This window comes from Hippocampus zosterae, chromosome 1, assembly GCF_025434085.1.
Source record: "Hippocampus zosterae strain Florida chromosome 1, ASM2543408v3, whole genome shotgun sequence".
In the NCBI taxonomy this organism is placed as follows: Eukaryota; Metazoa; Chordata; class Actinopteri; order Syngnathiformes; family Syngnathidae; genus Hippocampus; species Hippocampus zosterae.
In genome coordinates this window covers 1946310-1974159 of record NC_067451.1, presented here as the reverse complement: position 1 = coordinate 1974159, position 27850 = coordinate 1946310, and the positions used below count along the sequence as shown (strand labels likewise).

The window sequence follows — 27850 nt, the reverse complement described above, 5'->3', positions numbered from 1 at the left end:
TGGGGCGCACGTTCATTGGTTTAAAGCTGACGCGGTGTCTGACGGGTTGTGTTGCGTTCGGCGTATTGGAAATTTTTTGATTTCGTTTGACGTTTTCAATTTTGAGTCGTTGTGACTTGTGAGGGGCAGGCCGCAATTGTCACGTGTGAAGTTCTATCGCTGGACCTTGTCTTCTAATAATGGTACCGCTTAGAAACAGTAGTCAATGTTAGCAGTCTTACCATATTTTCCCATACAGCTTTATTTCTATTGCTTTTGTATTCATTAGATTGATGCTATTCATCGAACTGAACGTGAACGACACCCTTGGTTGAATTAAATACAGAATTTGTAATTAGCCACGTTACGTAACACGATTTTGACTTGTTCCAAGCGTCCCAGTCGTTCTTCTTTTGGGGGGGGGGGGGGGGGGGGCGGGGGGACTTTTGGCGTCCCCGTGTGGTATAAATCGGAGTAAATTCACGACGGAAAGCCTTGAGGAAACAGAAGGGGCTGGGCTAGGCGGGATGTGGGTCAATTCTTGAGCTCTGCGGACTTTAAAATAAACAGAAAGTGAAAGCAGATGTCTGCCCAGCGTACCCAGCCCGCGAACCCCAAGTGGATGCAGTCCATGTTTGAAGAGCGACTGGGTAAAAACTGAAAGTCCTGAGGTCCATCCTGATGGTGCCTGCACCAGGACGTCAGTGCGCTCCACTGGAGGTGAGATGTCCCCCCCTCTTCATGGACACAAGAGACGAGGCTACATCCGGTTCTGTAAGTTCTCCCATTCTCAAAAATTGAGCCAAATAGACCTCACAATTTAAAAAAGAAAGAGCTTGTGAAACCAAAAGCTAAAACTAATATTGTATTGACTTATTTCATTCTGTCATTTTTTGTCATTTAAATGATTCATACAGCGAAAAGAAAGACCATCTCAAAAAAATTAAAATACGACAATTTTTTATACACCATTATCCAATTTCTAGGTCATTCAATTCTGTCTAAAATACTTCCACTGTAGCTGCATTTACTAACTTTGATGTTGTTATGGTACAGAATGTACTGATGATAATTTTTACTTAGTACTGTCTTTGTACCCGAACAATGCTGATTCACATGTATTGAGCAACTTGCTATTATCCTGTTTGTTTGTTTTTTAATACCACATTTCCGACTTTGCGTCACATGGCGATGGCGTCTATCCCTTCTGAGAACACCCTGGACCGGTCACCAGTCTATAACACGGCACATGTGACTCACCAGTCAGACACTTTGTAGCTAAGGTTGCAAGAATGTTGCGTGTGGTTCCAAGTAAAGTGGCTGACTCAGGAGAATTCAACAGATCATATTCATTGTCGCAAAGCTATAAACATAATCGTGTGAGCGAGGGCGTCAAAGCGCTGCATTTCTCTGAGTGAAACCCCGAAATCCACAAATGAACGCGGCGTGTGTCCTTCAACATAGTTCCTCGGCACCAATTTATCACTCGTCGGTTCCAGCTGAGCACTGCTTTTGTCCAAATGAAACCCCTCAACCAATCAAATTGGATCGTTGGCACTTTTGAAAAAGGCCTCTGAAAGCTATTCATTATCAGTTATCGCTGCGCTTCTGACAAAGACGGCCGCATTTACGTTCATGTTGGCAGGAGAGCGAGGCGGCGGGGGACCGGAGGGGCACGAAGAGGAGACGAATGAAGAACCGAAATGCCGCCCGGAAGAGCCGCAAAAAACAAACCGAGAGGGCGGACGAACTTCACAAGGTAGGAAATTTTTTATTTTTGTACCTGCATGAGTGTGAGTGTGTGTGTGTGAGTGTGTGTGTGTGCGTTAGATAGGTGGTGGGGGTGGGGGGTCTATTGGCTATTTCCTGTAAAGAGCATGCTTGAAAAGAAGGGCTGCCCCTGGGAAGGAGCACCGCCTTTCCTGTCTCTACAGCCCCCTCCACCACACACACACACCCCCACGCACGTACACACACACACACACACACACATAGTGTGGGAGGCAATTTTATCAAAATAGACTACAGACAAAAAAGGAATGTTGTTTTTAGTATTTAGTTTAACAAACTAGACATTTACATGCAAAAGGAAATGTTATGAGTGGAACAGATTATTCAAAAGTATCTATGAATCTGATGCTAAACTCAGTTGAAGTGAATTGAATGGATTTGAGTTAAGCTTAGCATAGCACTCCAAAGAATGGCGACAGGACGATCGATGGTGTGTGTTGGTGATTGGACTTTCACTTTTTCTTTATCGATTGTTGATTTTTTTTTTTTTTTTTAAGCCGAGGGCCTCGTTTGAGAACAGCGACATAACAACTCGGGTCAACCCATTTCTACACTTTTAACCAGTGATACAAAGATTTTTCGACTTAAAAAAAAAAAAAAAAAGAGAGAACATTTCTCAAAAATCTGATGTGCTAGAAAAAAAGTAAATATAATTTTGACATCAGTGTCAAAAATGCGCATCGTGACAGATGAAGTCACTATGATCAAAAATTGCAGATGACCAATATAATTCAACAGTCGGACGTGTGCACTCAGTTGTAAGTTAAGCGAAGTTCCCTTTCAAATGTCAGTGAGGTTCACAGAAAAGTGTCACCTGAAGACGCCAAATGACATCTGTAAGAATACAGTGCACTATAGTCAACCATTAAAATCTATATTTATTATTTACATGCATTTTCAAGCATCACACATTTAACACCCAAATATATGCATGTGAGGTATTGCGGGTATTGTTTTTGTCCATTTGGTGTCACCATCCTCGCATTTAACAGTACCGTATTTCCCGCACTAAAAGGTGCACCTAAAAGCCTTCCATTTACTTAAAAGCTTACAGCGCGCCTTAAAATCCGATGCGCCTTGTGTATGGTCATTACGGTAATGCGTCAACCCCAAAATGGCTCCTTGCTAGAGACATGCTTGCAACGCAGAGTTCAAACTTAATGCGATCACGGTCACGCAGTTGAACACGGAAATAGAGCGGCGGCAAGAGAGTTCAACGTTCGCGAGTCAATGTTCTGACTTGCTGTTGGTTGAGTGAACTTTGTCGCCGCTTCATTAAATAAGTTTTACTGACATCTGAGCGTCGCTATATAAATCAGGGTGTAGTGTAGTGTTCTGTTGGCATTGAGGGTAGCTCCACCTATTGGATGCATTGTAGATTGCGTCTGAGAAGCGCTGCGTCCAATGTATGAAAAAAAATTACAAAATAGGCCATTCGGTGAAGGTGTGCCCCATAATCCAGTGCGCCTTTTAGTGTGGGAAATACAGTACTGTAGTATCTGTGACTGGATGCGTGTGACTCCAAGGATTGGAAATACTGTTTTGTTTTTCTCCACACTGCTACGAGTGACAGGTCACTAACTGTTTTTCCTCGGCAGGAGTTCGTGAGTCTGGAGGCTTCTAACTTGGCCCTGGAAAAGGAGATTGAAACGTTAAAAAAAGAGGTTCGTCATTACACCGCAGCCCTGGAGCGCCACCGGCCTTTTTGTGTCCTCGGAGATTCCGTGCAGGTGGATGCCCTCAAGCCTTCCGCATTTAACACCTCCAACCCGGAGATTGGCGAAAACCCTCATCCGTGGCCCTTGTCCAATATCATCCCTTCCTGCCTTTTGTCACTCACTCCTCATTCCTTGTTGGGTGGCAACATCAACACAGAATCCTGCCATTTGCCCTCGCCCCCTTTCACCACACGCAATGACGACCTCTCAATCGCATCCGGAATTTTTCAATACGAGAGCCCTTCAGTATTTGATCAGAGCGACTCAAGTCAGGAGACGACGCCAGTGACATCCCTGCTTTCCATTTCGCCGAACACCTCGGATGGATTTTTCCCTTCAAACACACCTTCGTTGGGGCCGTCGCTTTCGGAGTTCCTGGAGGAAAACGACTGGATTCTGAGTGTGGACGGCAACCCCACCATTCTTTAAGGGCACCCAAAAAAGTGACTCCATTCGGTGCCCTTCTTTTGACTACACTTGATGGAAATGACAACTTGATGACACATGACCTTGTGGTCACTTTGCTTTCACTTGTGTTCATTTACTTCCTGTTTTATCTAGGGAGCAAGACACATCCTGCATTCATTTGTGTATTTATTTATTTAACCTTCGTGAGTAACATTCATTGTCATCTGATTCGTGTTTGGTGCTATGTTTCATTTTCAGTCAATGGCAGTGCTTGTATAATACTTTACAAAACAGCTAACGTTTGTAGACGAACTAATGACAAATAATAAAAATGGCTTGTTTAGAAAGCATATTGATTGCTGGTGCTTAACCTTGTTCGAGGTACCGAACCCAATCAATTCACATGCACATTCACCGAACCCTTCATTACTGAAAAATAAAAATCTGATTAAAGATATGTTCCTTCAGTTTTGCCGGTGCGAGACGAGTTGCTCGACTTGGCATGACAAATCATGCAGGTAGGATGCTGAGTCCCATCACGTTCTGTGATGCATGTGAACCCATGCAGTTTTTAACCCCCCCCCCCAAAAAAACGACCATGTGTAGTAAGGCGTTTTTTTGCCGAAAATAACGACCTTGTATAGCAAGGCGTTTTTATCGGAAAAAAGCGACCATGTATAGTAAGGCGTTTTTAGCCGGAAAAAAATGACCATGTATTGTAAGGCGGTTTTTTTTGCCAAAAATAACAACCATGTATTTTTTTCTGATAAAAACACCTTACTATACATGGTCGTTTTTTTCCCTGGCTCAAAACGCCTTACAATACATGGTTGTTTTTTTCAGTTAAAAGTGCCTGACTATACATAGTGTTTTTTGGGGGGCTTAAAACGCCTTACTATACATGGTCGTTTTTTGGGGGCTAAAAACGCCTTACTATACATGCTCTTTTCTTTTCGGCTAAAAACGCCTTACTATACATGGTCGTTTTTTTTCATCTAAAAACGCCTTACTATACATGGTCGTTTTTTGGGGGCTAAAAACGCCTTACTATACATGCTCTTTTCTTTTCGGCTAAAAACGCCTTACTATACATGGTCGTTTTTTTTCATCTAAAAACGCCTTACTATACATGGTCGTTTTTTTCGTCTAAAAACGCCTTACTATACATGGTTGTTTTTTTCTTCTAAAAACGCCTTGCTATACATGGTCTTTTCTTTTCGGCTAAAAACACCTTACTATACATGGTCTTTTCTTTTCGGCTGAAAAACGCCTTACTATACATGGTCTTTTCTTTTCGGCTGAAAAACGCCTTACTATACATGGTCGTTTTTTTCTTCTAAAAACACCTTACTGTACATGGTCGTTTTTTGGGGGCTGAAAAACGCCTTACTATACATGGTCGTTTTTTTCTTCTAAAAACACCTTACTATACATGGTCGTTTTTTGGGGGCTGAAAAACGCCTTACTATACATGGTCTTTTCTTTTCGGCTAAAAACGCCTTACTATACATGGTCGTTTTTTTGGTCTAAAAACGCCTTACTATACATGGTCGTTTTTTTTTTCATCTAAAAACGCCTTACTATACATGGTCGTTTTTTTCGTCTAAAAACGCCTTACTATACATGGTCGTTTTTTTGGTCTAAAAACGCCTTACTATACATGGTCGTTTTTGGGGGCTGAAAACGCCTTACTATACATGGTCTTTTCTTTTAGGCTAAAAACGCCTTGCTATACATGGTCATTTTTTTCATCTAAAAACGCCTTACTATACATGGTCTTTTCTTTTCGGCTAAAAACGCCTTACTACACATGGTCGTTTTTTTGGGGCTGAAAACGCCTTACTATACATGGTCGTTTTTTTGGTCTAAAAACGCCTTACTATACATGGTCGTTTTTTTTTCATCTAAAAACGCCTTACTATACATGGTCGTTTTTTTCTTCTAAAAACACCTTACTATACATGGTCGTTTTTTGGGGGCTGAAAACGCCTTACTATACATGGTCTTTTCTTTTAGGCTAAAAACGCCTTGCTATACATGGTCATTTTTTTCATCTAAAAACGCCTTACTATACATGGTCTTTTCTTTTCGGCTAAAAACGCCTTACTACACATGGTCGTTTTTTTGGGGCTGAAAACGCCTTACTATACATGGTCGTTTTTTTCGTCTAAAAACGCCTTACTATACATGGTCGTTTTTTTGGTCTAAAAACGCCTTACTATACATGGTCGTTTTTTTCGGCTAAAAAATTCGTCCAAAAATGCCTTTCTATACATGGTCTTTTCTTTTCGGCTAAAAACGCCTTACTATACATGGTCGTTTTTTTGGTCTAAAAACGCCTTACTATACATGGTCGTTTTTTTTTCATCTAAAAACGCCTTACTATACATGGTCGTTTTTTTCGTCTAAAAACGCCTTACTATACATGGTCGTTTTTTTTGGTCTAAAAACGCCTTACTATACATGGTCGTTTTTTTCGGCTAAAAAATTCGTCCAAAAACGCCTTACTATACATGGTCTTTTCTTTTCGGCTAAAAACGCCTTACTATACATGGTCGTTTTTTGGTCTAAAAACGCCTTACTATACATGGTCGTTTTTTTTTCATCTAAAAACGCCTTACTATACATGGTCGTTTTTTTCGTCTAAAAACGCCTTACTATACATGGTCGTTTTTTTGGTCTAAAAACGCCTTACTATACATGGTCGTTTTTTGGGGGCTGAAAACGCCTTACTATACATGGTCTTTTCTTTTAGGCTAAAAACGCCTTGCTATACATGGTCATTTTTTTCATCTAAAAACGCCTTACTATACATGGTCTTTTCTTTTCGGCTAAAAACGCCTTACTACACATGGTCGTTTTTTTGGGGCTGAAAACGCCTTACTATACATGGTCGTTTTTTTGGTCTAAAAACGCCTTACTATACATGGTCGTTTTTTTTTTCATCTAAAAACGCCTTACTATACATGGTCGGTTTTTTCTTCTAAAAACACCTTACTATACATGGTCGTTTTTTGGGGGCTGAAAACGCCTTACTATACATGGTCTTTTCTTTTAGGCTAAAAACGCCTTGCTATACATGGTCATTTTTTTCATCTAAAAACGCCTTACTATACATGGTCTTTTCTTTTCGGCTAAAAACGCCTTACTACACATGGTCGTTTTTTTGGGGCTGAAAACGCCTTACTATACATGGTCGTTTTTTTCGTCTAAAAACGCCTTACTATACATGGTCGTTTTTTTGGTCTAAAAACGCCTTACTATACATGGTCGTTTTTTTCGGCTAAAAAATTCGTCCAAAAATGCCTTTCTATACATGGTCTTTTCTTTTCGGCTAAAAACGCCTTACTATACATGGTCGTTTTTTTGGTCTAAAAACGCCTTACTATACATGGTCGTTTTTTTTTCATCTAAAAACGCCTTACTATACATGGTCGTTTTTTTCGTCTAAAAACGCCTTACTATACATGGTCGTTTTTTTTGGTCTAAAAACGCCTTACTATACATGGTCGTTTTTTTCGGCTAAAAAATTCGTCCAAAAACGCCTTACTATACATGGTCTTTTCTTTTCGGCTAAAAACGCCTTACTATACATGGTCGTTTTTTGGTCTAAAAACGCCTTACTATACATGGTCGTTTTTTTTTCATCTAAAAACGCCTTACTATACATGGTCGTTTTTTTCGTCTAAAAACGCCTTACTATACATGGTCGTTTTTTTGGTCTAAAAACGCCTTACTATACATGGTCGTTTTTTGGGGGCTGAAAACGCCTTACTATACATGGTCTTTTCTTTTAGGCTAAAAACGCCTTGCTATACATGGTCATTTTTTTCATCTAAAAACGCCTTACTATACATGGTCTTTTCTTTTCGGCTAAAAACGCCTTACTACACATGGTCGTTTTTTTGGGGCTGAAAACGCCTTACTATACATGGTCGTTTTTTTGGTCTAAAAACGCCTTACTATACATGGTCGTTTTTTTTTTCATCTAAAAACGCCTTACTATACATGGTCGGTTTTTTCTTCTAAAAACACCTTACTATACATGGTCGTTTTTTGGGGGCTGAAAACGCCTTACTATACATGGTCTTTTCTTTTAGGCTAAAAACGCCTTGCTATACATGGTCGTTTTTTTTTTCATCTAAAAACGCCTTACTATACATGGTCGGTTTTTTCTTCTAAAAACACCTTACTATACATGGTCGTTTTTTGGGGGCTGAAAACGCCTTACTATACATGGTCTTTTCTTTTAGGCTAAAAACGCCTTGCTATACATGGTCATTTTTTTCATCTAAAAACGCCTTACTATACATGGTCTTTTCTTTTCGGCTAAAAACGCCTTACTACACATGGTCGTTTTTTTGGGGCTGAAAACGCCTTACTATACATGGTCGTTTTTTTCGTCTAAAAACGCCTTACTATACATGGTCGTTTTTTTGGTCTAAAAACGCCTTACTATACATGGTCGTTTTTTTCGGCTAAAAAATTCGTCCAAAAATGCCTTTCTATACATGGTCTTTTCTTTTCGGCTAAAAACGCCTTACTATACATGGTCGTTTTTTTGGTCTAAAAACGCCTTACTATACATGGTCGTTTTTTTTTCATCTAAAAACGCCTTACTATACATGGTCGTTTTTTTCGTCTAAAAACGCCTTACTATACATGGTCGTTTTTTTTGGTCTAAAAACGCCTTACTATACATGGTCGTTTTTTTCGGCTAAAAAATTCGTCCAAAAACGCCTTACTATACATGGTCTTTTCTTTTCGGCTAAAAACGCCTTACTATACATGGTCGTTTTTTGGTCTAAAAACGCCTTACTATACATGGTCGTTTTTTTTTCATCTAAAAACGCCTTACTATACATGGTCGTTTTTTTCGTCTAAAAACGCCTTACTATACATGGTCGTTTTTTTGGTCTAAAAACGCCTTACTATACATGGTCGTTTTTTGGGGGCTGAAAACGCCTTACTATACATGGTCTTTTCTTTTAGGCTAAAAACGCCTTGCTATACATGGTCATTTTTTTCATCTAAAAACGCCTTACTATACATGGTCTTTTCTTTTCGGCTAAAAACGCCTTACTACACATGGTCGTTTTTTTGGGGCTGAAAACGCCTTACTATACATGGTCGTTTTTTTGGTCTAAAAACGCCTTACTATACATGGTCGTTTTTTTTTTCATCTAAAAACGCCTTACTATACATGGTCGGTTTTTTCTTCTAAAAACACCTTACTATACATGGTCGTTTTTTGGGGGCTGAAAACGCCTTACTATACATGGTCTTTTCTTTTAGGCTAAAAACGCCTTGCTATACATGGTCATTTTTTTCATCTAAAAACGCCTTACTATACATGGTCTTTTCTTTTCGGCTAAAAACGCCTTACTACACATGGTCGTTTTTTTTGGGCTGAAAACGCCTTACTATACATGGTCGTTTTTTTTTTCATCTAAAAACGCCTTACTATACATGGTCGTTTTTTTTTGTCTAAAAACGCCTTACTATACATGGTCGTTTTTTTGGTCTAAAAACGCCTTATTATACATGGTCGTTTTTTTCGGCTAAAAAATTCGTCCAAAAATGCCTTTCTATACATGGTCGTTTTTTTCGGATAAAATTTCATCCAAAAACGCCTTACTATACATGGTCATTTTTTTTCGTCCAAAAAGGCCTTACTATACATGGTCGTTTTTTTCGGCTAAAAAAGAGCACATGGAGAGCGCAACAATTTGATGGACAGAAAAATACCGTTCAAGAGTAAGCCGCATCCCAAGTTGGACGTTGTGTTCACTGATAAATAAAGAAAAGTGCATTTTCCAGTGTATGTGGAGTTATATGCGAGGTTCACAAATTAGGACAATTTGTATAACAGTCGTATTTGAGACTTTTTTAAAATAATGTGGGTCAAATATGGCTCATGAAAGATGTGGCTTGGTTGAGGTTGAATTCAGGCTGATATCAGGAACCTGTTCTGGCCCAGCGTCGGGCCGGAGTAGGGCCAGATATGGTTTTACAATGCAGCTCAGATCTGGGCCGAATGCGGCCCACATCATGGATGCCGGACGTGGGCCACTGCGGGACCGTCATTCATTGAGGTATGTGGGCCGAGTGTACGTGACGTGTCTGCCCCAGAGCTGGCAACTCCAATATTACTGACTGGGAAGTACACGCTGGAGGCGACAGAATGCTTTTTGCACTACTAGCCTACTTTACTGAAAGACAGGTCACTGCTGTCAAAGCGTCCATCCACCGTGAAATGTCTTTTATTCCAACATTACACTCACACGCACGCACTCTCCACTCTTTGTGTGCGTGTGTGTGTGTTTTGAGAGAAAACACGTCCTAACTCACCATCACAGACCTCGTTTCTTTCTTTCTCCCCGGAATCGTTGCAGCACGAGATGGACGAGCGGCCGACGCGCACACTGACACGCCGCAAAGTGTGCAAGGAGACTCCGTTTCGACTGCGCGTGGTTTTCCTAGATGACAGTGAACGCACTTTCGAAGTAGAGGTGAGTTGGTTCTGTCGTGTTGAAACTGTAAATACTACAGTTGTACGTGCAGTACTACTTTTTTTCCTCTGCTCTGGATTATATATGAGTTTTAATGCCTTACTATACATCATTCTTTATCTTATCATTTCTCGTGTTGTTTTTTTTGGGGTGTGTGACTGTACGTTACGTCTAAAAAACGGCCGATACATCCTGCTGATTTGTTTAGGTTGACTAAACATCATTCAATTCAAACAAATGGCTTAGCATACTTTATATCTTGACTATACAGTATAGTCTTGTTTTTTAATAATTTAGTAAAGTGTTTTAGTTATACAATTGTAATTTGAGGGGTTCGTTGTTTTCGAACGGATGGCTCTACTTTTCGAAACCACAAAAGGAGCGATGGATTCCAGCATTGTTCAAAGGGACGTCTGCACCCCAGTACGATCGCGAACACTCTTCTCCGCAACTAAATCACTTCCTGCTTTCGCTTACTTCAATAACCAATCAGAAGCTAAATTACACAATTACAGTAATCCCTCGTTTATCACGGCGATTGTGGATCAAAACCACCCGCGATAAACGAAAATCCGTGAAGTAGGGACCAATTAAAAAAAAAAATTTTAATGCCGCACGTGGGACTTTGCACATGAGCGAAGCGCGCGCGCACACACACACACACACACACACACACACAGACCATCAGATTTTACTATTTGTTTTTTAAATTAATCTTAACATGACACCATGTCTTTTTTTGCACTTCCGACTCTACATCCTGTCATTTATTGAGTCGGAACATCAATCCAGTCGATTTTTTTTAGTCGAACTTTCCATCGTGTCCTTTTTCGAGCCTGGCTGCACAGTCATCTTTTAGGTCGTTCTGTCTTTTTTTTTTTTTTTTGTCCGACGATATGTCTTAACATCTTCTCCTTTGCCCATCCAAGACAAAAATGTCCAATGCACATCCGCACAGGTGAGCCAACAAAAATGATGGCAACTCTATAACACTTGCCATGTGTTTCCATGCTAGCAAAACGTTTTGGGCGGCGACTTCTTCAACAAAGTGTGCGGCCACCTGAAGTTGCTCGAGAAAGAATACTTCGGCCTGGAGTACCGACATCACAGCGGCAACTACGTGAGCCTCGTCAGGTGACGCACAACACGCGGGGATCGTGGAATTGGACTGATTTGGCTCTGTTTTTGCCAGGTGTGGCTCGAGCTGCTCAAGCCACTCGCAAAGCAGATTAAATGTAAGTGTTTCTTTTCAACAAGAACTTTAAAAAAAATGAATCGGCACAGCAATTAAGACATTTGAGAGAGAGCCCATCAAAGCAAGCCAAGTGGGATTTTCCTTCTCTCGCTCTCTCGCTTTTCCCCCCTTTTTGTTCTTTTAGACCCCGGCGATCTGTTCTTCAGGTTCATGGTTAAATTCTTCCCACCGGACCCTGGACAACTAAAGAGGAGCCTCACTCGGTACGGCGCCATTTCTTGACACACGCATGTGCCCCTACGTCATTGATGACGTCATTCGGTTTGCGTGCAGATACCTTTTCGCCTTGCAGGTCAAGCAGGACCTGTCCAACGGCAGTTTGACCTGTAACGACAACAGCGCCGCCCTGCTGGTCTCTCACATTCTGCAGTGTAAGGACCAGACAGAACATTCGAGTGACCGGAGGACAATGTCGTTTTATACACGTCATCGAAGCATCCGATATAAACTGACAGCAGAACTTGGCGACTACGATGAGGAGCTGGACTATCAGCACCTGGAGATGAAGCACTACGTCCCCAACCAGGAGTACCTGGACCACAAGATCCTCCGCTTCCACAAGAAACACAGGTAGAGTGCAATCTGCCCCCCAAAAAAAGAGTAAGGCATTTGTTGTGTCTTGAAATGACGAGGCACACACACGCGTTTTCTATAATGTATTCGACCGTCGAGTTGCACAAGTAACCTCGTGGGGGATTGGGGCTTAGGCTTCCCAGGTAACATTTCACACATGCGCAGTAGATGGCAATACGGGAAGTCAATGTGTCCAAACAACATACAAATCTATGGTTAATACACCACAGCATTGAAAAGCCATGCCACTGAAAAAGTTGTAATTGCCGTGAGATGCCACAAGATGTCGACAAAGCTCTATTTTGAACTCAATGAAAATTCTCAACTCAATGTAGTTCCGATACCAAGATGGCGGGAAAACCCACCACTATTTTTGTCGAATGGAAATCTTCTACTAAGCTCAAGAGCTTTCTTGATGCCACAAATTGTAACTACCGGTATCGACACAAAGCTGCCACAAGATTACAGTAAAGCACAATTCTTGACGGAAACTTCCAACACACTGAAACAAGAGTTCCTTGACACTAAGACACCACAAGATGGTGGCAGCACGAGTTTCGGCAAACTAGAACAATTAACGTCAGCATCGTTCTTTGACAATTAAGATGCCAGCGATGTGTTTGTTTGTTTCGTTGCTAAAATGAAACTTCCACACAGTTCAACAGTTTCTTGATTCCAAGCTAACACAAAATAATAAGTTCCGTTGGTGTCAAGATAATTCCTTCGCACAAAATGGCAACAAAGCACGATTTTTGTCTATTGTTTTTAAATTCACTTCAACATAATTGCTTGACACCAGGATGCCACAAGATTGCGGAGAGCACTGGTTTTGCCCCTCCCCCCCTCACAAAAGCCCCCCTAAACTCATTTCAACATAGCACCTTTTTTTTCACTCTTCTCCACAGAGGTTTGTCTGCGGCCGAGTCGGATGTCCACCTGCTGGAGCTGGCCAGGAAGCTGGACATGTACGGCATCCGGCCGCAGTCGGCCAGCGACGGCGAGGGCGCACGCATCAATCTGGCCGTCACGCACTCGGGCGTGCTGGTCTTTCAGGTACGCGGCCGCCATCAGCTCGCGAGGACTCGGCGCCACGAGACTCAGACTCCGGATGCTCGCTCAGGGAAACGCCAAGATCAACACCTTCAGCTGGGCCAAGATTCGCAAACTGAGCTTCAAGCGCAAACATTTCCTCATCAAGCTGCATGCCACCGTTGGGGTCCGAGTCCACTTCTTCGACACTGTTTTTTTTTTTTTTGGAGGGGGGGGGGGTTGCGGGCTGAGAGGTGGGTGCCACGCTTACTTGGTGCATTTCAACTGCATTTCAGCCATCCCGCAAGGACACGCTGGAGTTCTGCATGGCCACTCGTGACGTGTGCAAGGCCTTCTGGAAAACCTGCGTGGAGTACCACGCCTTCTTCCGGCTGGCCGAGGAGCCCAGGGCGGTGCGCAAGACCACGCTGCTGTCCACCAAAGGCTCCGGCTTTCGCTACAGGTGCCGATTTTCTTCCTGCAAAATAATCACAGCGCTTCACTTTTTGCACGTTTGTTCTTGACAGCCTTCCCCGCCCCCAAAAAACGGACGCCTGTGAATACTTTGCGGATGCGCCGTGTATCCTCTGATGCTGACGTTTGGTCTTTTCGAATGTGGACAGCGGGCGCACGCAGAGGCAGCTGCTGGAATGTTTGGGATCGAGCGAGAAGAAGCCTTCGCACGTTAACAGGTGGCCTTAATGAAATCCAATATGGCAATGACGCAGCAGGAAGCTAAACGCCTTACCGTACATCATAGGTGTCAAAGTCAGGTCCTGGGGGGGGGCCGTTTTCCAAGTCTCCCTGTTGCAACACACATAACTAACTTTTTTTCTTAAAACAACAGCAAGTCACATCGAGCAACATATACAGTACTGTACTCCATGTATATGGATTTTTTTTTTATGAATATGTTTGAAAAACTCTGCGATGCAACTGAAGCCACGGTAAACGAACCGCGAAATAGCGAGGGATCACTGTACTTCATTGGGCATAGAAGATTTCAGGCGCAAGAGTTTCAAGTTCCAAGCGTGGTCACAATCTGCATTCAACTCAATTACAGTCGGATTTTTGGGGCCTAACACGGGCCAAAAGGAATGACTGCCATTTATGGCAACAATGTGAGCGCAACAAAGCAAGGAAGTTGTTTTTATTTTAGCTTAGGTTAAAAAAAAATTGTCAGCTTTTATTTCTTCGCTGTCAACTGTAAGGAAAACCAATTTTGACAACAGCAAACGTTGAATTGCCCAACTTAAATTGTTGTGGATGTTTGTTGTGTTGAAATTCAATCCACACAACTTTTTTTTTTTGTGTGTACTATTCTTAATGTGCGTCTCCATCTCGATCCAGCACTCCAGACTACGACTCGCGGCAGTGCCGATCTTCTCCCGATCTCCTCAGTGACGTCGCCAAACAAGTAAACACGCGAAAGTCGACTTTAAAAAAAAAAAAAAAAAAAACAGATCATCTGAGCAATAATGTTCAATCCTTTTTTATATGCGTGTTTGTTTGTGTGACATACTCGCCGAGCAGTACGAGGACGCCTTCTCCCGCTCCACTTGTGCCTCAGAGCACAACCGGCCGTACGCTAGCCCGAGGTGTCGTAGCCTGGCCCGGGTCACGCCTCTCCTGCCGCAGGTGCGAGCTGCGTCCGCGGCGAGGGACCGAGCGCCCAGGCCGGCCGGTACCTACGGAAACCGCTTGCGCCGCCGGCCCGTCCCACACCCGGATGCGACGCAGCAGCTGATTCTCCTCTACCCCAACAGTCCCGCCTATCAATACCACCCGGTGCTTCCGTCATTCCCGCGGCCGTATTTCTCCGACTGCGCGGCCTCGCTGGAATGCTTGCCGCCGCCGAAACGGAGGTGGGACGGGCGACCGCGGCCATCTTTGTACCCGCTGGGTTGGGGCGGGCAAGCCGCGGCCTACCGTGAGGGAAGCTACGGGGCGGGGTTAATTGGCCGGACAGAGGCGGGGCATTACAGTGACGACTGCAACTTTCTCCCGGGGCTCCCTCGCCAAGCGGAAGTCAAGTTTCACCTCCCCGCGTCCGAATTCCGCCCCCTTGGCTACTATCCGCACCTGACGCGCCCAACCAGGCCAACCTACCTCCCACTTAACACCTCCCCGCTCCCCGAACGGGCTGTGGGGAGCCACAGCGAGTCCGAGTCCGAAGTTTTCTATCCATATTACCACCCGCCGCCTCCACTCGGAAGTCGGCTGCGGCCGGGCGGAGCGGCCCGCATGAGGTTCTCCTCCGGGAGCCTCCAGCTGGACGAGGAGGATGAAGAGCTGGTGGTGAACAAAAAAGAGACCAAAGGCGCGACCAAGGTCACCCTGTAGAATACTGTAAGAGTTTTTTAAAAAAAACAACAAAAAAACGTTTTTTTTCTTCCTAAGCGGGGAAACGTTTGTAAATAAATAAGTGTATGAATCAACATGGACGTAGACAGTATTTTTAATCAAGCTTAAATATTTATTCATAAAACTACATCCCGCTAAAAAGAAAAACATTTCTCCAAAAAAAAAAAAAAAACGTGTCGATGGTTCCCGCTAAGTAAGATCCCTTATGATATACATATCAAAAGAATATATACAATGAGCAAGGTTCGGATCGTCTTTGGTTCAAATTGTCAGCAACACTTGACAAGCGTTTCCTCTGTCGTTGATTCCAGTTTGGTTGGTCGGCGAACGACGTGGTTGGGATCAAAGTGTTGATTTGACGACAACAAAATATTCTAAACAATAATAAGATTGGCATATCATCTATGTCAAGTGCTACCGAGCAAATTTTTACGTCTACAAATCAACAAAGGGTAAAGCCATGCTGCGGGATTAAGAACAAGCGGAGAGAGTTTTTTGTCCAGCAGCAGTGAAGTCAAATGTGTGTGTGTGGAGACATTGCACAGCAGCTCTCCAGTTTGCAAGCGTGGCCGTGTTGAGACACAGTCTCTCATCGCCGCGTCCACTTCCCGTTTGTCCTCAGTTGGCATTGAACCTAAGGGCGGCATAAAAAGAAAGCAAAGGTGGTAAACGACACGACACGTAAACCCCCCCCCCCCCAATTTTTTTTTTTTAAATCCATCCAGGTTACCTGCTCCAACTGGAGCTCATTTTGGAAAAAATGGCTGCTTTGAACCGAAACGGCAGACTTCCTGTTCACTTTGAATGGGTGATTGACACTTTTTGTGCAGTCCAAGAAATACGCCGATTCGTGAAACGAGTGTCGGGGTCTTTTTTTTCTTCTTCTTCTTCAGCCTCTTTTTGGGGTAATTTGGCCTCAAAATGGCTCTTTCAAAACAAAATGGCTGACTTCATGTTCACTTTAAGGGACAGGTCGTTGAGACGGATTTGTGGGTATTAAAGACGCATCCATTGAATTTCATGTTGATTACTAAAGCATGTTTAATTCTTCAGCCATTTTTAAAATGGATTTGGGAACTCGAAATTAACTATTTCAATCCAAATGGCAGACTTCTGATTGAGCTTCAAGCAGGAGGCCCTTGAGACTTACCATCATTTTCCGTACACTTTTTTTTTACACACATACACAAAAAAAAAAAAAAAAGTTAGCCGCATTGGCCGCAAGCCGTTCGCAGCACTTAGGCGCACATCAGCGCATGTTGTTGGCTATTTGCCAACAGTAGAGTCACCAAGAAACGTTTTCCGATTGTTGCTTCCGTTAATGTGGGCAGATGTGGAATTTTCAGAACGTCATAAAGTGACATGATTATTACTTTTCACAGCCACTAGAGGGTGTCGTTGTGCTGTCCTAAAATCCTGCATGTTTAGTAAATGCCAGTGCTGTAACAAGTATTGGAGGTCAGCCTATCGACAGGCGAGGCAGACCCACTTGGAGCACCCTGGGCCCCTTAACCTGAACATTTTTGGGGTGCCAAGTCGAAGATTTAGGAGCACGCTCTGTCAAATACCTTGCCAAAGAAACTCATTTTCACTATACTACTGATAAATAGGAAGAAATGTAGAGTAGAAAATTGCCAGCAACCCCAAATGTTCAAGAGTAGTAATTATAAAAGAGAAAAAAAAAAATCAGCAAATTTACTGCTTTCCCTGGCACCAGTGGAGGAAAATTGCAGTGGCACTTGTCTCAAATTTTAGCGGGCAGAATGCCACCATTGAGGAGCAGCTTTATTTGTAGGGCATATTTCATACACCAGTTAACTCAACGTGCTGACTGCAACGTGACCAAAACAGTTCAAGAATAGCAAAGTAGAGAAATGCGAAAATAAGATTTTGGAACACGTGATTTTGAAGAATGTTTTGAGCTACTTAATCGCAGGTATGGTTTAAGAAAAGAGCAGCACTTTTTAACCTCGAGTGAAAGACATTTACACTTTACTGCTGGGTTTTCAATCTTTATCACTCTAGTAATAAATACAAACAAATTGGGGAATCGGATGATACAAAAGTATAAAGAGAAACATTTTTTTTCAAGGGTATTATTCACAGGAAATGTATTTGTGGGTCCCGTTATGACAGACTGATTGATGAGTGAAAGTGATAATAGGACTGTTTTTTTCCTAACTTTCCAGAGGCTGACACCGAGGGACGAAATAGAGAAAGAAAAAAAATGGCGCACCTGGCAACGATGTGCGTCACCATCCGATCGGTGATACCGGGACAGGCGTCCTCGGTCAGTCGGATGTTATGTTCCAGCTCTTCGATAGCCAACCGCTTTTCCGAGTGCTCCTTGTGCTGCTGCTTCAACTGCGCAAAAAGGCACACGCTTGTGGAACGTCGTCCCCGGCGTCCGCGTCGTCGTGCGCGTGCGCTCTCAAACCTCGCTGAAGACGGGCGCGATGACGGTGCCGAGACTGGAGGACGGGCTCCCGGCGGTTTGTCCTTCTCTCCTCAGCTGGCCGTTGATGTGCGGCCGTTCGTCCGTCTTGCGCTTGCGCACCGTCGTGAAGCTCCACTCGGGGGAGTCGCCGTCCCTTTTGTCACTGGACTCGCTGAACACGCCAACCCAAGTCAAGCAAACTCGCCACGTGTGCCGTGGACTTAAAAAAACAAAACAAAAAAAATTTTTCTTTGAAGTTACCCGTCTGAGTCGTTGTCGCTGCTATCGCTGTGCCCTTGCTCCCGCCACCTTCGGTATCTGTCGATCAACTCGCTCAGGTAGGACGTCTTCTTACAGTGTTTGACGATGAACTTGTGCTTGAGCAACTCCTTGGCGGTGGGACGCTGAAGGAGGGAATACGAGACAGTCACAAGCAGGACACCTACATACAAGCATCCATACAGCCGTACATTTTCATCAACACGTATCCTCATTTAAGGTCAATTTTTAAAAAAAACTGCACTTAAAAATAAGCCATATTTTGAATTCAAGCAAAATCATCGAAGGCACCCTAACTGCCTGCAGTTTGAACACTTATAAAGTACCCGCGCCGCCATCAAACTGAAAAACTTACATAGAATGACAAAATATGTACATTTTTAATTGAATGATTCTTTCAAGTTGCACTAAAAATGCTGGAGGGGGGCCACAAGACCACGCACTTCCAAAACAGAAATATGACATATGCCACTTTAAATACGGACAAAATATGTGCAAAGTGTGCGCTCTTAATAGAATTAATCTTTCAGAATAGGTTTCTCGTGTATTAACGACCTGAAGCCAAAAACAAAGGGTTTGAAGCAAACTACAAAATAACCACACTGGATATTTTCTGTTTTTTTTTTAATCAAACAGACAACCCAGAATGTGGTGGAGGGCAGCAAGCAGCAGTTGCCTGTTTCTCCACTAGAGGGAGCGCGTCAGCCCGTGTGTGTGTGAGTTTTGCTTGGGGCATCCAAGGCGCCTGTCCCCATTTAGGTTGGCAGGTGAGCTGAAACTTTCAAGCTGAGTGGCATGGAACACCCTGAACTGGTCGCCGGCAAATTAAAAGCCACATACACACACAAAAATAAAGCTTTTGACAATTTTGAGTCTCCAAAGAACCAAACATGTATTTGGTACATCACATGGAGAGCCACGTGGGGCTCGTCCGCTACATTTGTGCAGGCAAGCGGGCGAGTTTCTTACAAAGGCGGGGTCCTTGTTGAGGCAGGCCTCGGTGAACTCTTTGAAGCTCTTGGAGAAGTCGCCCGTCAGCGTCGGGGGAGGCGACTTGGGGATGAGGAAGAGCACCCTCATGGGGTGCATTTCCGAATTGGGGGGTTCCCCCTTGGCCAGCTCGATGGCCGTGATGCCCAGCGACCAAATGTCCGCCTGGTGGGAGTTCAGAATCACACCATCAGCAAGGGCCTGACCAAGATGGATTTGGGAGAGGGCGGTTCCGATATTTGGCAGAACCGATAATATGCAACAAATGAAATAACTTGTTTTTGGGTGACGCAACGTTGACTATAAAGATACAAATGACAGGCAGAATACACAAAAAAAACAAAAACACACAACAAAAGGCAATCCGACCTTGAAGTCGTACGCAGACTGCTGGATGACTTCGGGCGCCATCCAGAACGGCGTCCCCACGAAGGTCTCGCGCTTGATCTGCGTATCCGTCAGCTGACCGGCCACCCCGAAGTCGGCCAGCTTCACCTGGCCGTGCTCCGACAAGAGCACGTTGGCGGCTGCGGGCGACGGACGCGCCGACGTGAGCGCGGGCTTGACGCCATCTTTTGCTTTTCAAGATGCGAGGTGAACGCCGCCGCACCTTTGATGTCTCTGTGGATCTTCTTCTCAGAGTGGAGGTAGTCCAGACCCTTCAGGATCTCCTTCAGCATGGTGGCGATTTGGGACTCATCAAAGGGACCGGCACGAAGCTGCGGGACATCAAAGATGATTACTTCTACTTTTTTTTCACAAGGCAAAAAAAAAAAAAAAAAGATTAATTCTGATATTTGGCAGGTAAAATTCCGATGACCAATTAATCATCTGATTAATTTTAAAAAAGTAGACCTATTGAAATTTTTTGGGGAGGGTCCAATATGCTCATAACAATAAAGATAGGAATTACAGGCAGACGTAGGTGAATGTTTACCATTCTCCTTTGTTGTTTAACTTGACAAAAGAGAGTAAAACTGGTGGATTTTTGAGTGCGTTTTCGCAAATTGTGCCCCAATTTACAATTTAAAAACTCAAATGTTTCAAATTCCTCAGTTTTGAACTTGTTGGGGAAGATTTGACCATTTTTCATGAGGACACAATCGAATTGATTTTTTTAACAATCACCTTAAATTCACACGTTTTCAACCGACTTATAAAAACGTTGAACATTTCCCCCCAAAATTGACTTTTTGAAGAGTCTGCATTTTTGGAGCAAATTTTTCCCAAACATAGTAGTTTATCACAAATCTTGCTCAAAAAAATCGACATTTCTCAAGCTATTCAAACTTCCAACTTCAACATTTTTAACATTGCAAAAATTCCCGCTTTTTAAAGATTCCATATTATCTTGGAGAAAATGAACAAAGTCACCGTTTCAAGCGAGTTATGACTGGAAGGCATTTTTCAAAGTGACCTCCGTCTTACAACTCCGCCATTTTGCTTTTCAAAGTCTCACGTTCTACATTTCAATCCAGTCGGCATCAGAGGGGTGTCAAACTCAGTTTTGTCAAAGGCCACATTGTAGTTGCGGTTTTCGCTCAAACGGACTTTGCGACTGTGAAAACTCATACGGTCAACATTTATATCATTGCGTGTAAATAAATTCATGTGGAAATAATTCTGAAATCAGAAGACAAGGATAATAGTTTGTTCGCCTATTATTCAAGTTACGAAAAAAATGGTTTGGTAACCAAAAAGTTATTTATTACATATAAGAATTTAAAATTGGATACAGATTTTAGCTGACATTTTTTGGGGAAAGTAGTGACAGCCCCGATGAAGGCTGAAGCAACATCTGAAACGGTCAGCCAGGTAAGAGTTTTTGTCAAAAAAATAATAGCTTAAACCTTAAAAAAAAAAAAAAAATTAAAAATCTGATACCTCGGTTTTTATTCAATTGTGAAAAGATCAAAATGAGGCAAAGGCACGAGTGTCCCTCACCAAGTCGAGTGCAGAACCGCCACCGAGGTACTCCATGATGATCCACAATTTGCTTCCCTGAAAGACAAGAGTGCAGCGAGAACTCACAATGAGGGCCGGCGCAATTGAGAAGCGGCCGCAGTCGGTCCCGACAGAGTGCGCGCCGCGTTCTCACTTTGAGGTAGGAGCCGTAATACTTGGTGATGTAGGGACTGTCGCACTGGCTCAGCACGGTGATCTCCTGCTGGATGTCCTCGATTTCATCCTCGGCCTCCTCCAGGTCGATGATCTTGATGGCCACCACGCTGAGCGAGCGGTTGTCGATGCCTTTGAACACCTGCCGGTGAGACACATTTAACAATCACCCAGGTACGTCTTGATATTCAAAGGAATAAATGAATACAAATTCCAAAGATTCCTCCTCTGAAGAAATCCACATTTTCCATGAAAACATTCTGAAATGAATGAAGAACTACAACCAAAAAAAAAAAATCCACCAAAAATGCACAATTTCCTCATGGATTCAAGCCGAGATTCCACAAAATGCCCCTTTTCCCCCCAATTTTTTAAAAGAGAGACTTCAAAAATATTTTTATATATAAATATATTCAGTCATTCATTCATTCATCTTCCGAGCCGCTTGATCCTCACTAGGGTCGCGGGGGGTGCTGGAGCCCATCCCAGCCGTCTCCGGGCAGTAGGCGGGGGACACCCTGAATCGGTTGCCAGCCAATCGCAGGGCACACAGAGACGAACAACCATTCGGACTCACACTCACACCTAGGGACAATTTAGAGTGTTCAATCAGCCTGCCATGCATATTTTTGGAATGTGGGAGGAAACCGGAGCACCCGGAGAAAACCCACGCAGGCCCGGGGAGAACATGCAAACTCCACACAGGGAGGCCGGAGCTGGAATCGAACCCGGTACCTCTGCACTGTGAAGCCCACGTGCTAACCACTGGACTACCGGGCCGCCCTATATAAATATATATTTTATAAATTAATTTTTACAAACACAATTTACAAACTCAAAATTTCTCATCTGCTTCAACATATTCGACGTTCCAAAAAGAACTAATTGAAAAAAAAGAACATCATCAAGATCACTTTTAAGCAGCTCCACAAATTCACTCCAAGACTTCAAAATGTTAAAACTTCCAGAACGCCATCTTTCAAAGAATTCCGTCTAACTTTTTCAAGTTATCATAAAAGATGACAAAAAAGAGCTTCTCTCGGAATACAAGATTACATTTTCACAACTGAATATAAAAATTGTAAAAATAATAATAATAATAATAATAATAAAAATCCAATGCAATTGATTATTTTTCACAAAAAAAGTTTTTAAAAGCCTTTTTGGAAGAATTCAGGATTCTGTCAAACACCAAATCAATTCGTAAATGTAGCCGAAAAAAAACGGCCATGTATAGTAAGGCGTTTAGCTGACCTAACCTGTAATGTGAAGTGCCACAGAAGAAGCTCACCTCGCCAAACGATCCTTTGCCGATGCGGTCCTGTTTGGTGAATAATTCTTCTGGATCGATCTGAGAACTCTGACAGAGGAAAATACGACAATGCAGGCGTTTGCATGAATTTTCAAGTAGGCCTCAAAAATTTTGAAAAATGCATTGCCCCCCCCCCCCACCCCACATTAATATTGCGATTGAAGACATGATTCCATTTCAAGGTAATTTTCTTTAAAAATAATATGTTTCATAAGAAACAATATCAGAACATCATTCAGAAATGTTTGGGTCCAAAATAAAGATCAGTGAACTATAAATGAATAGGATAGGCTGTTGATTTACTTTAATTAGAGTTGTTCAGTCTTTTTTTTTTTTGTTCAGCGCATGTAAACATAGTGGGTGTCGTAAAAAAAAAGCTTGGCCTTTTCCACAGGCTGGCAGCACATCAGGAAGCGAGTGGCAAGGAGCCTCTGTGGCCGCGCTCGACTTTCCACATGCCTAAAAAAAGGAAATGGAACAACACGCAGCAGCAGCAGCAGCCGTGCTGCTCTCTGCCGCTGCCACCGCGACCGCATGCGGCCGGGCTGGAAGACACGGCGGCCATTTTTATAGCACGCCTTCAGCGGCAAAACTGCCACTGGAATTCTGAAATACTTCAACACTTTTGATCAAAGGCCTTGAGTTATACTCACTCTGAAATAGTGACTTAAATTGTTCGTTTTCTTGTCACTTGGTTGGCGCCAGTTCCATTTTTAAAATTTGAACATCTTGCTGGGTGTTCAATAGGGACCGACGCATTCATCAACTGGCCCATTTCATCAGATGTTATTAAATCTGACAATTTTCTTGCTTTTTAAAAATCTTTTTTTTTTTTTACACGAGACCACGGCAATTACACTTAAAAAAAGCAAAATATTTTTATACATTTTACTGGTTATCCATCGATAAATCAGATAAAAACTGATTTTGCAGCGTAACATGCATGTGAGGTGGAGGGATTAATATTGTCCACATCCTCACATTCGACTGCGACTTTAAATGTGAAAGGCTTTAAATGGCAGGGCATGCTCTGGTGAGTGATGTGGGTGGCAGCAAACACGAGGATAGACTGGTTTGTTCAATAAAGCCATTGAAAGGGCAGCACAATTTTTGGAACCAAACTACTTAATTCGTCATCGTAACCTTTGTTTCCACAAACAACATGGCTTCAGACACATTGGAGCTAATTTTTAAAAGCACAGCTGAAAGCTTTATTTAAATTTGTCTTGGAATACGATGTTCCTTCTGACATTTATTTAAACCATTTAATTAGGCAATTATTTAAAAAAATTAAAAACAGCATCTGCCGCACTCAGCGTTGCATCAAAGACCAGGTAGCGAGCGCACCCAGGCAGGTTACACAGGTCGACACACCTGGGAGCCTCTCAACATATAGTCGACAAAAACATTGTGAGTCATAAGACAGAGTCATTTTAGTAACAAGAAATGTGAGAAATTTAAATTATTGGAGCGGTTCATTAAGGATGACAAAGAGTGATGATGAAATGGCAATGTATACAGCAATGATGATTGACTGTTGATATGCGCAATACGTATTCTAAATGAATTGTTCTATTGCCGATTGTGGGTTGAGAGAAACTGTTTAGATATGATATTGAGAAAAGTTCCACCCCAACGTCTTGTATGTACACCAACAAACACTCAGCTGTCACTCAAATAGCCGCCAAGAGGCACATCAAGGCTCCATAATGGAGCCTGGTAACTTTTAAATATTTTTTGCTCGACGTGTGGACGTCGCAGGTTTCATTTGGCTATTCTTGGATACTTACGGCTTACCGAACCGACATTTAAAAAGTGGCCAGCTACTGCACAACGCCAGCTCGCCGCTTGATAAACTGGTTTAGTTGGCTTTAGTGAGCCCGATACACCTTCGTGCTTACCTGCATGCCGGGAACCTCCATGGTTGACTTTTCTTGAAGCGAGAAAGCCCTCCTCCTCCTCCGGATGGTTTTTGCCCTTGAATGGTCCCTCGGGAGCTCGACGCGGGCCAAAACAAAACCTCAACCCTAGAAAAGAGTGACTTCCAGCCGACGGAAAAAGAGAAAAATGCCGGAGGATGACCGTGACAGGCGCAGGCGAGCGTCCTGTAAGAGAAAGTTCAGCAAACTACCGAGGAGAAAGCTTGTTGCTTAGTGGGCGGAAGAAGGAGGAGTGAGCAACCAAAAGCATTTTTTCAATGTTCGAAAATTACAAGTGTTGAAAACAGGTGTACGATAACCTACATGGTATTTTTTTAAAACTTTTATTTGTATTTTAGTGCTATTTATTCCGTTTTAGTGGTCCCTGTTTCTTCCGCCACTGACACCACCCGGAAGTGTAAAGTCGCCTCCTCGAGCTTTTTTAACTCGTAACCCCAATATGTCAGCCCACCTGCCATGTTGGATGTGGCAATCCTGCCCCATCTCCTCTACCCACACGCTATTTTGGGAAACTGATAGAAAACTTGCTAACTGGTTCTTCACCAGGCTATCGCATGAAAAACAACCTATGTAATTAAATTGTTAGGAATGTGTCTACCGCATACATTTTAATGCCATTCACCAAGACAACTTGCTAACTGGTTCTTCACCAGGCTATCGCATGAAAAACAACCTATGTAATTAAATAAATTTGTAGGAATGTGTCTACCGCATACATTTTAATGCCATTCACTAAGACAAGTTACATTCTCAGCTGTAAAACACACGAAAAATCCCCCAAAAACGCATTTTCATATATGTGTGTGCGTCATACTATCATGGAGCGTGTGCTCAAGTCTGATTGTGTCACACCAAAAATGCATTCTCATATGTTTAAGAAGAAGAAAACCTTTATTAGTCTCACAATGGAGAAATTCCAGATTCACAGCAGCAAAGTTATGAAAGGAAGAAGTAGAACAACAAAAAATAGGAGCTGCTGGAAAGGCAGCCACTCTCGCGGCGCCATTTTGAAGTCAAAAATAACACAACACATAGGACAGAGACAGTCGTGCAATCTTCACCACTTTTCTGCATACTTTGTTGTCTGAAGCAGTTATAGATGAAAGAGGAGAGGATCAAAGTGTAGATAGAGTAGAACTTTTTCTTTTAGAGTGTAAATGAAAACAAACACCTTAATTGTTCTTGTACAATACATTCCGATTTCTATAGCGCTTTCCCAACAGCGGCAGCTGTAACAAAGCACTTAACAAAACAGTTAACATAAAGTAAAATAATAAACACAACATAAAACACGAACAGTCGTGCAGTCCTAACCACTTTTCCGTCACACGCTTTGTTGTTTGAAGCAGTTTGAGATGAAAGAGGAGCGAATCAAAGTGTCCTTTAACCAGTGGATCAGAGAAGTCATTTTCAAAATGTGCACACGTCGGCTTCAACCCAAGTTTCAAAGTCAACAAGAAGCTGTATAATCCACTGACGAAAAAAGAGATTGGTTCACTTCTCCTGTCCCATGGAAATCCATTTGAATTAGAATGCACAAACATAAATGTGTGTGCAGAAACCAATCGAGTTTTAACTAAAGCAGCTTCGTACTCTGTGGCAGTTATTGCATTATGAAAATTTGTTGACATAGGATTGAGTGAAAAACAGATTTTTCAGAAATAACACGATGCTGCATCTTTGAGGCGTAACTACAGGAAAAACGTTTTGGTCGCTGTGGCTAAAGAGCAGGAAAACGTGATATCCGCCATTTTCCGTTGAATACAATTAAACGGTGAATAAAGTTAAGACAGATTTGCCGTATTCGAGACAAAAATTGCTTCACTTATTGTAAAAACTAAGAAGCGGACACTTATTGTAAAAACTAAGAAGCGGAGTCTGTAATTTGATACAATCCGTCAAAGTGTCATAGAATAACACGCGAATGTGCTCTCTCAGCTGGAGGGTTGCTAACGGCTACAGCTTTGCTAAGCTAACTAGCGCAAACGCCGGGGAGGACGAAGTTGCCATGTTGCCGTTTTTGCAGTTGAAATGTTTGAGCTTCGGCTCCACAACCGGACCATAGAAAGGTTCCGCAGTACTGCCTCCGCTCAGGTTAATCTGTTCAGTGGCCAACAATCCTCCCCGGTGGGAAGCTACCGGAGCAACAGAGACGGACTCTTCGCGGCAGCCAAGCTGACCACGGCGTGCGTTCGCGGTGCTCTCCCCACGGGGACCTGAACTCGACGGAGTGTATTTCTCGGGACTGTTTGTCGCCCGTCTGATTTGGCTCTTAATCCGTCAATGGGTAACCTTCCATAGATTGCTTAAAAGCCCGAGACCGAAAACAGCAATCGCGAGGTACGGAAGGCAACGTGATATTAGGGTTAGAGGTACACTCCGCAAGGGGGTGAAGATGGAGCGCAGTATTTATACATTTAACCTCTGACGTCACAGGCGTTCGGAACTTTTTTCCGTTAAAACTTTATTGATAACAATACTGTTTACAATATGAAATACTTATCTCACAAAATGCAACTTTTTTTTTGTTCAAGGATAAATTAACCATTGAACTCTCAAGAATCGATCCATTTTCTACTTTGCATATGGTCGCGTGTGCTGGAGCCTATATCCCAGCTCTCTCGGGGACTCGGCACCCGAAACTGGCTGCCAGCCAATCGCAGGGTACACACGGACGAACAACAAACATTCGCAGTTACAATCACTATTAGGGACCACTTTGGAGTGTTCCATTAACCTGCCATGCATATTTTTGGAATGTGGGAGGAACATGCTGGGATATAGGCTCCAGCACACGCGACCATATGCAAAGTAGAAAATGGATCGATTCTTGAGAGTTCAATGGTTAATTTATCCTTGAACAAAAAAAAAGTTGCATTTTGTGAGATAAGTATTTCATATTGTAAACAGTATTGTTATCAATAAAGTTTTAACGGAAAAAAGTTCCGAACGCCTGTGACGTCAGAGGTTAAATGTATAAATACTGCGCTCCATCTTCACCCCCTTGCGGAGTGTACCTCTAACCCTAATATCACGTTGCCTTCCCGAAACTGGCTGCCAGCCAATCGCAGGGTACACACGGACGAACAACAAACATTCGCAGTTACAATCACTATTAGGGACCACTTTGGAGTGTTCCATTAAC

General features: G+C 42.9%; 3 protein-coding genes across 4 annotated transcripts; 2 read left to right on the top strand and 1 right to left on the bottom strand.

Annotated features, from left to right (window-relative positions):
- The first annotated feature begins 13 nt into the window (after positions 1 to 13).
- Positions 14 to 4246, top strand: batf2 (basic leucine zipper ATF-like transcription factor 2). Of its 2 annotated transcripts, XM_052068403.1 has the most exons (4): positions 14 to 182; positions 584 to 753; positions 1625 to 1738; positions 3369 to 4246. In XM_052068403.1, exons 2-4 carry the CDS (start codon positions 661 to 663, stop codon positions 3915 to 3917), a joined length of 756 nt encoding a protein of 251 aa, XP_051924363.1. In that variant the 5' UTR covers positions 14 to 182; positions 584 to 660; the 3' UTR covers positions 3918 to 4246. The 2 variants fall into 2 exon arrangements, with proteins under 2 accessions (XP_051924363.1, XP_051924355.1); XM_052068395.1 differs by lacking the exon at positions 14 to 182 and having other exon boundaries at positions 309 to 753.
- A 5574-nt stretch (positions 4247 to 9820) lies between these two features.
- LOC127602452 (FERM domain-containing protein 7) lies at positions 9821 to 15608 on the top strand. Its single transcript, XM_052068583.1, has 12 exons — positions 9821 to 10408; positions 11424 to 11528; positions 11601 to 11643; positions 11788 to 11866; positions 11937 to 12034; positions 12119 to 12233; positions 13142 to 13289; positions 13357 to 13452; positions 13562 to 13728; positions 13889 to 13957; positions 14616 to 14682; positions 14799 to 15608. The coding sequence occupies exons 1-12, from the start codon at positions 10298 to 10300 to the stop codon at positions 15606 to 15608; spliced, it is 1908 nt and encodes a 635-aa protein (XP_051924543.1). The 5' UTR covers positions 9821 to 10297.
- Positions 13502 to 25217, bottom strand: stk26 (serine/threonine protein kinase 26). Its single transcript, XM_052068121.1, has 12 exons — positions 24667 to 25217; positions 22745 to 22813; positions 21434 to 21595; positions 21280 to 21336; positions 19946 to 20054; positions 19705 to 19862; positions 19315 to 19500; positions 18328 to 18470; positions 18067 to 18238; positions 17866 to 17993; positions 15375 to 16263; positions 13502 to 13743 (listed from the first exon to the last, which is right to left on the bottom strand). Exons 1-11 carry the CDS (start codon positions 24685 to 24687, stop codon positions 16248 to 16250), a joined length of 1221 nt encoding a protein of 406 aa, XP_051924081.1. The 5' UTR covers positions 24688 to 25217; the 3' UTR covers positions 13502 to 13743; positions 15375 to 16247.
- Between the last annotated feature and the right edge of the window lie 2633 nt (positions 25218 to 27850).